Source organism: Chinchilla lanigera, unplaced genomic scaffold (assembly GCF_000276665.1).
Source record: "Chinchilla lanigera isolate Chin_1 unplaced genomic scaffold, ChiLan1.0 scaffold00012, whole genome shotgun sequence".
NCBI lineage: Eukaryota > Metazoa > Chordata > Mammalia > Rodentia > Chinchillidae > Chinchilla > Chinchilla lanigera.
In genome coordinates, this window is record NW_004955413.1 from 17,428,099 (window position 1) to 17,443,621 (window position 15,523).

Sequence of the window (15,523 nt, forward strand, 5' to 3'; positions counted from 1 at the left end):
ATATATATATATATATATATATATATATAGAGAGAGAGAGAGAGAGAGAGAGAGAGAGAGAGAGAAACTGAGTGACCGCATTGCTGGACATTTTGCTTTATATTAGGTTATTTCTGTTTTTATAGTTTTTATTTTTAATATAAGTGAAATTTGGTTTTTGTAAGTTTTTAAACCAGTACATAGAAGTTTTTGTAAGTTTTTAAACCAGTACATATTACCAATTTTCATATAATACATCTAATTCAGATATTCTGCTGAGCTTTCTGGTTGTGTATTTTACTAATTGTTTTGAACTTTCTAGGAAACAATCATATCACCTTCTAAATGATGCCTGCTTTGTCCCTCTTTTTCTAACATGTATTCTGTATGAAGTGTTTTAGGTGCAGCGTGACCTAACACCAATGCCACGAAAACATCAAAATTATTCAGCACACTTTTTAGTCAGATGTCTGCAGGTAGCAGTCTGTCTAAATCAAGGATAATTTGTGTGGCATTCCAAATGTCACTCTGAAGCATCACAAAAGACAAGGGCTAGGTTTGCTTGATCACTTTCTCAGTCATTCTGTGAGTTCTACTCTTCAAGTGATTCACTTTTTTTCTAAAGAGTTTAATGTTTTTATTTTCAGGACACACTTCTAGAGAAGTGAGCATTTAGACTAAACTGCTAAACTGGATATTCTAAGGATACTCACTAAAATATGAGACCACCTAAAGTTCTGAAAGCCAGTCTATTAAAATTAATGAACATCTGAGAAGGCCTGGCGTCCTTCCCCTTCTGGAAGACAACCTGTATGAATATTAGACCTTTAAGAACTGGACACCATGAATATATGTGCACCATTGATGAAAATTATTCCTCTATAATATAACACTCAATGTGGGTTTGTGCTTTGCTGTTTCTCTTTATCTCATGCTGATTTTGCAGGATCCTCTTCTACATGCACAAAGTCACTTGAGCTAAGGTTTTAAGATTTTATTCTAGAAATCACTTGCATGTTTTCGTATGAATGTAAATAGGCCTTATTTGAAATTTTGGCAATTCTTTTAATAATAATCACACCTGATCTTAAAATGCTGCTTAGCTTACAATGAGAAGTTCATTTTTCAGCTTGGACGTAACTCGGGTACTCACCTGGTCAATGATATTTGTATCAGCTGAAAAGCGGTTGAGAATCAGTCCCAGGGGTGTGGTATCGAAGAACCTAAGCAAGGAACAGATTGCAGTGCATGATCACACTAAGCCATCCGCACTCTGAGCACTGCTAAGGCACGTCTAGCTAGAGCCATGAAAACAAGAAAGTCTGCCCTATTCGTGTGCTCAAGGACTGAAGAAACATCTCCAACTTTCACATTTTAGTTATATTTTAAAATACATGTTTTCATGATTTTGTGTGTGGAAGAAAGAAACAACTACTGTTCTTACCTTATTGGTCCAAGAATGATCTTCTTGAGAAGATTGTGGTGGAGATTTTTGGCGGCTGTGAGACCCATCCACTCCACAGTGAGGGATGTGACGAGACAAAGGAAAATACCTGCTCCACAAAGGATGCTAAATCCAGCCACATAGAAGGTCTACATAGCAAGCAACAGGAAAGGTTCACAGGTCAGCAACAGTTGTGTTTTTTTAAAATTATGATTAGAAAACCAGACATCCTGGTAGGACAAGATTGTTGATGTTCTTATCTTGCATACATTTAGATGGTTGGAGGCATACACCTTTGAAGACACAGGGCAGAATCCCCACCGTGATCCCATAGGCCAACCCCTGCCAGCTGCCCGCACTCTCCTTGAAGAGTTGCCAAGGAGATGAAGGATAAAAGGATGTGTTTTAAGGTTTGGGAAAATTCTTAGTTTTCTACCTTATAGGACACGTTCTTCCCATCCCTAATCACAGAATGGCCAGCTGATAGACTCATAATAGGGCATTAAAAATCAAATGCCATCAGAACAACAACCAAAAGGTCTCTGTATGCATGTGTAAAGCATACATAATACACATTTTAAAAATCCTGTGTATGGAACTTTCTGGAATCCAAATCAAGCAGCATCTTTAAATGTTTCTTATGATAAACTTTAAAAATATGAGTAATAGTAATAGATACCATTTTTTATGCTAGTGACATTATTCTGTTTCAAGTGCTCTACTCATTGCTAATTGATTGAATCATCATCCTGGGATATTTGGGCTTTTATTACCTAATTAAATAAGATGGTATCGCTGTTCCCCTCAATAATCCCTTTATGACTTAAAAGCAGCACTGAATCATTGGTACCTGGTCGGTTTTTCCAGTACTGTTTATACTGTACTCCGATGTCCAAGTAGCCAGCCAATAGTCTATGGCTACAATAACAGAATGTTTCAAGAGCTTAGAGAAAATCATCAGAAAGAGTAAGAAGAATCCTCCAGAAGTAAGGTACCACCAGCAGGTTTTCCACGGCATTTTAGTCCTGAGCCTCATTACAGTGGACATGTTATCATCTTCATCTTCCTCTTCTTCTTCCTCTTTACACCCCCAAAACAAACAGACAGACAGACAAGCAAACATCTGTTCAAGCTTCAGATGAGCATGAGGAAGATATTATTTTTACTGCCACACAGAAAAGTAATAAAGCTACCTTCAAATGTATAGAAACGTAATTTTTAGTCTAAATGCTATTAGCAGGGCAAACCTTATAGATTTTTTTTGAAAATAGGTAAAGAAAAAATGACTGAATGAATGATTAAACAAACGTAAAATCTGCATCTGGCTGATACCATTTGCTGCGTCCCAGATCAAACTGACTAGAAATATGGACAAGAAACATATTTATTAAGTTCTTGAAGGAATTGTGAATAAAACCATGTACCTGGTCTGCAAACATCTACAGTTTCTTGACCTATAAGTTATGAAGTTATAAAACTGCATCAGGAGAAAATAGTCTCTAGAATTTGGGCGCAGAGCCCAAAGGTCTAATCCATACTGTCTATGGCTCATTTGAGATGCCGTGAGGGGAAAGCAGGCGAAGAGGAACTTTCCAGAGGGCAAAGCCAGGGTCCACAGCAGACAATGGGCAGGGAGTTCTCAAGTGTTTAAGCTGCCTGTCACTTCCGAGATAGGTGACCTAAGAATGTGCCCCACAGCTACCGCAGGGAATCTTTACGAAGCTTGCTCATTTGAACAGCCCAGTGACTAGGGTACATTTCCCACCCTTTCCCTCTCTATTACGCCTACCTCATGGAGAACACACTCCTCTGGGGACCAGGTATGGAAAGACAGATAACTTGTCTTTCATCCACAGGTTATCAGAAAGGACAGATGCAAATAGGATAGGATGGAAGGCTGAGCGTCGCCAAGGAACCTGATGTTTCAGCTGGATGAAATAAATTACTAGATACTGGATGACACCTCCTGTAGTAGGAGGTGCTGTCTGGGTGAGGACAGGAATAGAAATGTGCATAACCCAAGAGGTGGGCCTTGAAGACTGCTAGCTGTCTGCCCAGCTGCCATTCTCTGCTTCCGTATCAAGTTGCCCAAGGCAACACAGAGAAAGGCAATATTTCTGCACTCGTTTTCCCAGTTCCTAATCTGTTCAGGCAATGAACTGGCTAATGGTAAACAGAAATAATATGTGCAGCCTCAAGTGCCTTAGGGAGAAGTCGGTCCCTGTTCTTTTCCATCTTCCCCTCTTGGGGGCTTGAACAGACATAGTGATGGGACCTGCAGCAGCAGTCTAGCTGTAGTATGTACTGTAATAAGCATTTTAACACACACTATGTCCTTTGCCTCTGCAAAGAAACTATTATCATTTTATACCTGAGAAAATGGAAACCAGACTCTCCACTGATACACTCCCCACAGGAAGACTGGACAAAATAATTGGATGCAACTCCAGTTATAGAGTACATTAAAATTAATTGGTTTAGAATTCCAGAAGCTGATGACATACAGCCATACAGCAGCAAAAATTCTTTAAAATCCATTTTCAATCTTAGAGACTGAAATGCAAAATTTATCGTTCATTGATTCCTTGATTGATTCATTCATTCATTTAGTCTATGATCATTCTCTGAAACACTGAATAGTTACTATCTGAAAAGTAGCACATTTTAATGTTTGATGAGCTTCATGTAAGGGAGCTTCCTATCATATTTTTCCCCATTTGTAAGTTACCTCATAGAACTACAGTCATAAAGACTACATTGAGCTGAAGTATACATAATGCATATACTCTATGGGATTAAGTGGTGGTGTTTCTTACAATCTCTTGGCAATAAATACGAAGGCAATGTAATTTTTCACCTCATTTTTTTTCAAATTTTGATTGTCTTATTTCCTGGTATACCATATTAAATTCTGGTAATGGATAAACAGCACCTAATGTTCTTACCCTTTATTGCTATATTGTAGTGAAATCCCCATGAGGGCTTGCTGAATGAATCAAAACATAACCCCATATTTCCCGTTTATTGTTTATCTCTGAAGGACTGACATACATTTCTTTACTGTCTTGATTGGATCCTTACACTAGGCCTTTCCAAGTTTCCTGAATAAAAGTCTAGATGCATTAACAAACCCAGCCTTTTTCTTTCAAGTCTGTGTCATGTATGGCACAAATGTAGACACACTTTGTGGAGCCCCTGTTAGTACCTGCCCTTCAATGGACGATTGACACCTGTCCTGGCCTCTTATTCTTTTCCTATTCAGTATTAGGCATTGATTTAGCATCTCCCCCTGCAAGATGACTTACTATTTCTCACTAAGACATTCACACACAACTGACAAGGTAAAATCCTCATATTCTGTTACCGGATTTGAATAGTTCAAGAAAAGATCTACCTTCGTCTTCATCTTCCATTTGCGCTTTGGCCTCTCTGGAATACATGGCTCTTCGGAGAGTTTTCCTCTCTAAAGTTGTTTGGTCAGCTTCCATATCCTACAGTGAACATCATGCTATCATTCAAGGAGCTCCAACCAGAAGAAGGGTTGACTTGCCCTTCCTCACACACACCATTGGTTTTATACCAGTCTCAGGGGCGCTCTGTTCACTCCACAGACCTAGCAACACTATCACAACAGCAGTGCTGGAAATGCCTTATGTTTGTAGGAAATGTTTCAGTGTTCAGATGTGTAGGGCATTGGGAATCCAGGAAAAGCAGTGACAATGTGATGGAACCCACCCAGGGAAGAAAGAATACCTCCCTTAACCCTGAAGCATCCTTTCAACACTGTTACTCATTTCATTTGGACATCAATTTCAAGCCTTGTAATTTTTCTAAGGATTCATTTAACTTAAGTATCTTTCTTTAAAAACACATTTAGTCCCGGGTCAGTAAAACTAACAGCTGTCTACTATTCTGATGAATTATTAGACAGAATGAATTTCTTTTGCGTCTCACTGAGGGAGCTGTACAAAGGGACTTTGCTAGAATATGAATGAAGGCGGGTAATTTTGAAACAAACAGCCTGTGAAGGTCCTTAGATACCTAGAGCTTTGGGAGAAATCTTAGGAGAAAGAAATGTGTAGAACAAGAAGGGAAAGGTGCCTAAAACAAATTGCAGCTTTTTAATTATTGGTACAGGCTTTTCCTGTGCTCCAAGAAGGAAGATTTTTTACTTTCTCCCTATCCTGGCATCCAACACCTCAGTTATCTCCCCTCAACTCTCAGAACTGGGTTAGTAGCAACAGTTCAGTTCTAGGGTGGATCAAATCATGTTCTTCATTCTAGTCTTGAAAATGAATCACCCTGCTTCTGTCGGGGAAATTCACACTGAGCTCCAATCAACTCACTCACAAATTTTGGAAACTGGTAAATTGCAGGCTTTCTGTACAGGCAGTCTAACAAAAAGCAAAAACAACCACAAAAACACAGTTTGTTGCCCAAATAAACCAATAAAATTTTGGTTATCAGCAGTGATCTGGGCATTTCCCCTACTTTTACAACAGACTTGATGGACTTACTGTCCTAGAAGGCTCTGTTACTTCCAAATTCTTGGTTAAAAGAATAAAAACCAAAATGTCTCCTGACTAGCACTTTTACAAGATATTTTCATGTTAACCTCTGACATGAAAACCAACATTTGTCAACAAGGCTACATAACAGACAAAATGAAAAGCCATGCCCATCTTCTGTGTATCATGTAATGGAGTAAAATAAACCTGAACTACATGATTTGCTTCTGGTTCAATTCTCCATTACATCAAAGCATAAGATTTATTTTGGAGACTTAAAACACAGCACCAGAAAAAACTGAAAGAGAATTTTCTTAAAGTAAAATGCTCCTCTGAAGCCCATTACAGGTAAAATATTTTGACTGTGTTGATGTTTGGGTTAAGTAAATACAAATTTAGTTTCACTTATCTCATAAATATTTACTGGGCCAAACCAAGGGGAGGTCACAGGCAGAGGAGCAGGGAGCACCAGATGTTATTTGTTGTATTTTGCCTGATGATATGAAGATAATGGTTGATATCACCCGTTCTACAGCTTTTAATAACATTTAAAATCAGCTATAAACGTTATCTCCTTCTTTGTAGTCCTCATTACTATCTTTTCAAGAAGTTCATTCCTAATCCATCTACCCCTTAACCCTTAAAGTGGAAGTTCTTCCTACAGCCCTGTGGCAGAAGGTTCCATGTGTCCTTTGGTTTCCTTTTCGCTCTGTTTTGCTTCATTTATTCTACATCCAGGCCAGGCGTTCTCATTTTTGGCTCCATTAGCATTTGGGCTGCATGACTGTCTGTTGTTGTAGCTGCCCTGTCCACTGCAGAACGCTAAGCAGCATCCCTGTCTCCTACCTGCTGGGCCCCCGTACCATCTTTCTGCCCCAGTTTCAACAACCAAAAATGTTGTTCAGTTGTTGCCAAATGTCTCCCAGGAGGCAAAATTGACACTGGCATATAGATAAACACACTGTTCTTCCATATAGCAAACTAAACAGAGTGGTGTCTGCAAAGATTATTCTAATGTCTTTCAGTGGTCTTCATCTCCACAGTGGGGTTCTTGATGACTCCTGATGAACTCAAGTGCCTGCCTTCCATTAAAGGGCAGACCTCCCTCCATCCCCAGATGGGTATTCTAGGCAGGTGCCTGATTATTCTGGCTTCTCCTGGCCACCATTCCATCTTACAAAAATGGATTGACCCCATCAGACTCTAACTTGTTCCTTATCTCCCTCAGTTGACTTATACCCCTGCTATCTGTTTTTAATTATAGAACTATACTATCTCAAGTGATCATTTCATTTCTAAATGCAACACAATGAACTTGCTTCTTGGCTTGCTTAACAATATTACTACAATATCAAACCAACAGCTCTTACTTTTTTCCTGATCTTCTTACCAAAGATTCTTACCATAAATTGTCCCACTCCTTAAGTTTACACCATATTCTTTTGTTCCTGACACTTAGATCCCTGAAAAAAGTGTCATTTGGAGCCATCCACAGTACATTTATAATTAAGCTTCCCATAGAACAGTTCCTCGGTGGGTGCTTGCGGATTGTATCTTGTAATCCAGTGGTTCTATGATTTGTCCTATTCTATGCCTAGATTTTTACATGTATCTTTTCCTCTTTATGTAGTTCATTCTTAGATCATCAGGACACAGGGAAATATCAGGATTTGCCTTTTTAATCCTCCTTTATAGAGAGATTCCCCCTTCTAAAATAATACATTTTAATTTTCTGATATTTTAAAGAAATTTGTTGATATGAATATTTCACTTTATTAAGTGCCCATTCCTACCCAGGGATGTCAAATTCTGGACACGTCCTAGTCCAAACTCAAAAAGAAAACTTTTCAAAAATTTGAAATTTTAATTTACATTTTCTTCTCTCAATTACTAGTTGTATTCAATCTGTTTTCCAAGTCTGTTATCACTTCACTGCTGTAACATTAAAATGCAATTACATTAGATATGGGCTGAAGTTTAAATCCCATTGGTAGCACTCATTATACCTCCTGTGTGTTAGCCAAGTTACCTAATCTCCCTGATCCTTACTTTTTTCTACTATAAAAGTGAGGAACTTATTTCTCAGGGGTTTTGTGACATTGTATGAAAAAGTCACAAGGATTCTAAAAAACTATGTAAATGTAAACATCTTATCTTTTTTCCTCTTCTGACCACGTTCCTTCACCACCCTTTCACAGTCACCTTGGTTTTTGTCTTGGCCATAAGCTTAGTTGGCAGACAGTGAGTGAAAATATTTTCATGTTACAGATGGAAAAAAGAAGATATAAATGAAGAAAAACAAGCCAAAATGAGGAAATTTCCAGGCTTCAGTAAAGAACATGCCTAAGTTTTACATAACACATAGAGTTGCAATATATGAATTTGAATGAAAATCCTCCAAAAATCTCATAGTACTTCACCTAAAAACAGCATTAGAATTTCCTAGGTTCAAAGTACAGTGGTCTGTTCATTAATGGTATCCAACAACTACAATTATCTTGGGTTTGAGATGAGATCCACTACATTATCAAGTATTAAATGTGAGAGTTCTTGAAAAGAATTCTTAGGAATTACACAGTACATTTCTGCCGGTCTGAATTGAGTATTCACCTTTTCTAATTCTTGATCTTGCCGATTCATAAGTGTTTTCCAGTGTTCATACAACTCAACGTCTTTGGTTTGAATATCTTTCAAAGTCCCTTCTCTTAGGACACTTCCATCTTTCATGGCTATGATCTGAGGAAAGCACAGATTAACAGATATGTGACAAAAAACCTTAGGTGGCCAAATGAGTTACCTTTATTTACAGAAAGCATTTCCTAATATTATATGACTATAATATAAATACAACGTTACTCTCACCCAGTCGGCATGTGTCAGGTACTGTAACTTGTGTGTCACAAGAACAAGTGTCCTTTTGTCATCTTGGAGAAATTTCAAAATCCCTTCTTGCATTAAATGATCGCTCAAATGGATGTCCAGGGCAGAGAATGGGTCATCCTGCAACCAAATAAAGTGGTGGGAAGATGAACATTTTCCATACTGTTTATGCAGCTCAATGCCTCTAGAGAATAGAAATAAAAATAACAAAGGACAAATGATCCCCCAAATCCAATTTATGAGAAACAGACTATGTATGCATTTAAATAGTCAGAAAAAGCAACTTAAAATGAAGCTTTTATGCATTTTCCACCATAAAGACTACTTAACAAGTAACAGTACTATAAGTGGCATGAATTCTTATGGACTCTTAAAGTTCAGAAACCACCAGTACTCAGCAGCCTATCATAGACTAATCCAAAGATTGAAAATATAATTGCAGTAGCTTAGTTCTAGATAATTAAAAAGAACATAGAAAATGTTAATTGTATCAGCCCAGGATTTACTTCATGGGAATGTTCTTTTGATTAAATGAAGTAATACACATTAAATGATTTGTATACTACCAGATATATAATAGATGCTAGATAAACATTATTATTATTATTGTTATTATTATTATTATTTGGCATAATGTAACATATCTAACACTGAACTAATGTCAGTTACCCTGCTAAGAAAATTTTCATGCACCAAGTGATTAAGACATATAGATAATTATTCAGAAACTTATATTAACTAATTTAGTGATGATGATAACTCTGGATTTATTTTCACATATATTTTATTCCTATAATATTAGGTAGAGCACTACAGTGCATGGATTCATATTTTGGGATATTTAAAAGAAAAAACTATAAACTGCTGAGGAGAGCTAGAATGTTTCCTCAAACAGTGAATTATACAGCAAAATGACCCATAGGGACAACGTTGTCGCAGACACACGATTACTAGAAGCCCTGGCAATGGCAGGAAATTAAGGAAACTGAGGCACAGCTGGAGGAACAAAGCTGTAAAAATGATAGGACTCTCCGCTAAAGAATTGGGAAGCATGACTGGACTCTTGTCGTCTTCATCACACTTATTTCTCAGCAGTACGCAAATGGACTTCTACCCTGTCATACAGGCCCCAGAAAGAAATAGCTGGGTCATCCCTGTGCTACACCTAGGCTACTGAACTATTGAGAAATTATAATCCTAGGGAATTTTTGAAATAATTTAGCATACTGATATTCTCTATACAGATAAATTGCAGTGCTCATTATCTGGATGGATAATAAAAGCAGTTTCTAATAAGTTGAAAATTGACGACTGGAAGTTAGAACAAATTTATGTATGCAGTCATTATAGACAATGACATAATTAGCTCAATAGTTTTTCAACTCTCCATCAATTGCTGCCTATATCAACAGAAACTGTAAGTAATATGATTTTATTAAAGCCCTTAGGGGAAGTCTTAAAAAGGAAATACTAATAAAGCATTGAGTTTAAAGATGATTCAAGGTTAAAATAACTTTTTACAAATCCATCTACTGGATAGCATAGCCATGAATAAATGGGTGATATAATCAATGTCCTCAAATGGCTTTTATAAAAATACTTGTAACAACAAAGCTATCACTCCAGTTATCTCAAACATTTAAATAATAAGATGCTCTAGATAGTGTAATAGCTGAATAGATGATCATAATAAGCACATCTACTGTCCATTTATATAAACATACACATGTATATTGTTATGGCTTGTGTCTGGATGTCACCCCAAAGCCTCATGCACTCATAGGTGGTGGCAGAAAGTAGAGTGAGTGACACTGGGCTTGATCCATGGTACAATGCTAGGATTAAGGGCACTAGGATTAAGGGTGTAAGTGCTACCTGCCACAGGTATCCTAGATAACATATAAGGGATAGAAAGAGGAATAGTTGACCCTTGTTGCTTTACTGCCTTCTGCCTGCCATGAACTGTTTCTCCTCTACGATGCTGCTCTGCCACACCACCCTTCCTGAGAGTCAGACAATTATGGACTGAAGCCTCTACAAACTGTGAGCTAAATAAACCCTGCCTTCTTTAACTTTGGGTGTTGGGTATTTTGTCTCAGTGAGAGACAAAAGAAAGAATAGCAACTATGACAATACCTTACATTCTATGTGAAAATGAAAAAAAAAATGGTTTAAGGGCATCACTATCTTTATTGTCCAGAACTGATTTTAAATGACATGGAAAATATTTCAAAATCTTTCAGATTCTCTGGCTTATTTCACATCAGTTATTTCCAAATGTTCCAAAGAGTAGTGTGTGTAGAAGATTGAACCTATTTGCTTCTATCCAATGAGCTGCTTTTTAAAATTACCACAGACACCAGCTCCTTGTTTGTCATCTCCTTTGGACAGCAAGAAAAATACTCACATGTATTTTCTTATTTAAATTCTGTTACATTTTGAATAAGAAATTCTACTTGATAATGTAGGCATTTCTCTTAACACAGGTGTCATACTGTAACTTCCGAATTGTCTAAAGATGAGACCTCTGGTATCAATATAAAGCAATGCAGGACAAAACAATGTTTCCACAACAGTGGAAAAAAATACCACTGTTTTGGGATTACATTGACAAAAGCGTCTCCATTTCCATCTGTAATAATGCAACAGGGACTTAATTACCAGTATTTATCAGCCTATCACTGGTTTTAGAAGAACAAGTGATTATCATGGGGTAATGTTAATGGTTGGAGCCGACCTGCTTCTAATCCCAGGTGTGACCATGTAAGAGAGGTCAGGAAGGTAAAATCCAGCTAACTTTGAGAAGGGAAAAAGGCAGCCCTGGGGCAAGGAATATAGGCAGCCTCTAGAAGATTAGAGAAATGCAAAGAAATGGATTCTCCCTCAGAGCCTCCAGAAGGAAACATAGCCTACCAAACACTTTGCCAGACTTCTGAAATGCCAAACTGTAAGATAATAGCTATGTTAAATCTCCTATGGTGGCAGTTTATCCTATATCCACAGGAAGCCCATATGCCGTCCGACAACAAAGAAAAATCATGCCTTAACAGAAAGCAATGTATCTTCAGAGAGAACAATCAAGAAGTTATTCAGACTCATGTGAAAAGTAAAATAATCTTGTAAAGAATGAGTGGGAAGGAGAAGAAGGCAAAGGAAGGGTACATTTATACAATCTACTGGTATGTATCGTACACTGGGTGGTGATAACCTACATTATTTTGACTACATAATATGTCCAGGAGAAATCAAAATCGTTATTAATGTAAACATCAAATTTTGTCACTGCATGGGTAGAATACATTACTAACCCAATATAAACGTGAATATCATCTATGGAGTTTTTTAGAGACAGCTCTAGACTCTTCCTTACAGATTATGATTCAATAGGTCCAGAGTAGGACCAAGGTTTTGATAGCTTCAGGAAGCATCACAAGTCTTATGGGAGCTGGAAGTGCATGCCCCTAGCATGGAAAGCTGCACTTACCTACCCCATGTCCACCAGTATTTTCTGCTCCTTCTTTCTTTGGGATAAAATATAAATAAAAAGATTCATGATCCTTCTCAGCTGATCCAACACTCCACACTCCCTTACTAGTAATCCTCCTGACCAGGGAACTCAGCTAAAGACCAGTCAGAGCAGCGCAGTCTCTTGGGCATGAACTAGATCTCCTTGGCTCTCAACTTTCCAAGGCAGGTTTCTACTGCTTTATACTGGGAGGATTAGTTCCCCTATGTACTCTATGATTGCCCAAGTTAAACCATCTTTTCTTAAGTTACTTGACCTGTCTGTATAAAGGCTCACTGTCCTAGAGGGAAAAAAATGAAATAGAAATAAAGAGAAAGGCCATATTCTTACCAAGAAGACAATGTTGGTGTTTTGATAGAGTGCCCGTGCCACACAGATTCTCTGCCTTTGTCCCCCACTCAGGTTGATGCCCTAGGGAAGAAACACCCAGAAACTTCCATTTTTTTTCCCATTAGTATAGGATCTGTTTGCAAAAGTGTCTTTAAAATATTAACATCTCGAAAGTCTTTTAAATTACTAGGAATTTATTAAATCATGGTAACATTAGTAAGAAAAAATGAAGTATTAGTAATTGAATTACATCAAGATACTTTTTCACTCTTGGCATTTATCTTTTCAGTCTGATAGACAGCTCTGCTTTGTTGAAGCATTAATAATCAAAACCCTTGACAAAAACCAAAAACTGCAAGCAATTCCACATTTTTCTAGTTTCCTGCATTTTATGTGTAGATTATATGACACATAGTTCTTTCATTTGTTATTACATGTTATGTTAAACAGGATTATACACTGGTACTCTTTCATAAGGAAGCATTAATTATATATATATTTTCTAAAAACTGATATTAATTTAGCACTTAGTATATGCTAGGCTTGAGTAAATGGCTTTACATTTCTTATTTCTTTTCTTCCTCATAGAAATTCTAGTACGTAGGTGCCATTCTCATTTTACATATGTGGGACCTAAAGCTCAGAGAAGTTAAGTTAGTTTTCTTAAACACTATACTATGCTGAAATAAAAAGCATTTGCTGTGGTAAAAACCACTAAGAACAAAAGGTAAGAGAGTCAGAGTGATCCTTGGTATATCACTACCTGCATTTGAGCAAGTTCTTATGCTTTCTCAGCCTTGGCTTTTCTCAGCTTAAGATGTAGAGAACAATTAGCACCCACAACACAGATCTCCTGTCAAAGTAGATAATGTGTGTAAAGTTTTTGCCCAGTACTTGATACTTATAATGTTCAACCTGTTTAGTTACTGATGTTGTAAAGATTTCAGGTATAAACATTTTTCAGCTGGCCAGAACAGCATGACGTCAATGTAAAACATGTTTATGTGAAGAAAACATGAAACTTTCACAAGAATAAATAAAAGTTGACAAGAGTGGAAGAAGCTGTTGGAAGCAACCTCAGGTTCCAAAGCAATTAAACTAAGCTCCAAGTCAGTAAAGATCTACTTGGTTGAAGCCAGTGACTGCATTTTACTTTCTCTAAGAACTCCCAAAGGTGGTTATTTGGCACATCTTTAAAGGACAGTGGCGTCAAAAGACTCTTGTCCTCACATTTTGGAACTTCTCACTAGGACACCATTCAACCTCTTCTCTCTCAAAGTTCATTACATTAGGATTAAAGAGACCCAGACACAGGTTTTCTCGATTGCTTAACTCAATTGTAAGTAGCTCACCCTCTCTCCAATTTCAGTTTGGTCTCCAAATGGTAACAGGTCAATGTCTGGCTGAAGAGAACAGGCATCCGTGACAGCTTTGTACCTTTGGGAGAAATGATTTTGGGTTTTAATTCACTATTAATACACTGCCCATGAACGAAGTCCCAGGTTCAGTATCTTGGGAGCTGAGTTAAAATATTACTGGAAGCATAGGGAGGCATGGTGTTATGGGGTTTGTGTCTAGATATTCCCCCAAAGCCTCATGAAATCATAAGGCTTTTTTTGGAGGTGGCTGAATCTAGAATGTGTGATCGATTGGCAGGGCAATGCTGGGATTAATGGTGCTGAGATGAAGGATGGGTGACTGCTCCATCAGTGCACTGATTGGATTGGCATGGCCCTAATCCTGGTAGACTGGATACAACATAAGGGACAGAAAGAGGCTTGTCTCTATTGTTGTTTTTGCTGTCTTCAACTGCCATGAACTATTGCCCTTCCGCCGTGTGCCACCCTGCCCTGGAGCCAGCCGATTATGATTTCAAACCTCCACAAAATGTGAGCTAAATAAACCTTTTCTCCCTTTAACTTTGGGTGTCGGGTATTTTGTCTCAGCAATGAAAAAAGTAACTAAGACACATGGGTACTGGAGATATTAGGATAAATCTCAATGGTTTTGTTTTCTTAGTTCATAGTCTTAAAATATTTAAAACATTCTTGATTTTTCTCTCTTTTGCCCTCATGTTTATCCAGTATTATCTTAGAAGCTATTTCTTTTTCTCAGTCATCCATGCTTTTTATGCATTCATTATCATCTCCAAGTGCAGGTAACTCACTGCATGGCTGGGTAATCATTTCAATGGAATCCTAAACAGGTTTTGCTATCATCCTCTTCATAGATATTATTTAAAGTTTTGGCTATGGATTTGATTGTCAAAGGAGTACATGCTGACTAAGAAAACTTGATTAAAATCTTCAGACCACCAGCACTTAAGGAACTAGACAGAAAAGTTCCTATGGAAAATACAATCTGCCAAACTAAGAAGATATTCAAGGCTGGTCCTCAGGGTCCTGCTTCAGGCAGGCTTTATTTATGAGCTATTTGTCCGAACCTCCTCTATGTTTGGCTCTCCAGTGCTGTTCTCATTGTTGGAATATCAGCCTGCAGTTATCATCTGCTGTGGGAAGCCCTCCCTGGAATCAGCACGTACTGTAGCATTTAGTATGCCTTCTTAAGATCTCTATGCTAGCTTGTAAACTTATCACGCTGTAGCAAAGGCAGCTGTTTCTGTGTTTGCATTGCTCTACAAGACTGGGAGCTCCTTAAGAACTAGTAATATGTCTTTTATCTTTTCTTCAGACTAGTACTACGAGAATCAACACATAGTAGAGGTTCAAATAGAACATGAATAAATTAAAGAGCACCATTACTTCCTGCTGATATCTTTGTGACTCTTTGCTTCAACTTCTCCTATCCACTTTCATCCCTCTTCACTCAGGCTTGCACTTCATTTTCTGGTCAACA

The 15,523-nt window shown here is 37.7% G+C and overlaps 1 protein-coding gene across 11 annotated transcripts in view; it reads right to left on the reverse strand.

Moving 5' to 3' along the window:
* The window catches only part of Abcc9 (ATP-binding cassette, sub-family C (CFTR/MRP), member 9), a 124,255-nt gene that overhangs the window by 42,133 nt on the left and 66,599 nt on the right, over window positions 1–15,523 (reverse strand). For all 11 annotated transcript variants that reach the window (XM_013511597.1, XM_013511601.1, XM_013511602.1 and 8 more), the window contains 8 exons: window positions 14,020–14,104; window positions 12,668–12,748; window positions 8,794–8,931; window positions 8,542–8,667; window positions 4,818–4,914; window positions 2,274–2,503; window positions 1,424–1,572; window positions 1,133–1,202 (listed from right to left, as the gene is read on the reverse strand). In XM_013511597.1, the coding sequence (XP_013367051.1) occupies window positions 1,133–1,202; window positions 1,424–1,572; window positions 2,274–2,503; window positions 4,818–4,914; window positions 8,542–8,667; window positions 8,794–8,931; window positions 12,668–12,748; window positions 14,020–14,104 (976 nt within the window). The remainder of the gene's footprint in view (window positions 1–1,132; window positions 1,203–1,423; window positions 1,573–2,273; window positions 2,504–4,817; window positions 4,915–8,541; window positions 8,668–8,793; window positions 8,932–12,667; window positions 12,749–14,019; window positions 14,105–15,523) is intronic.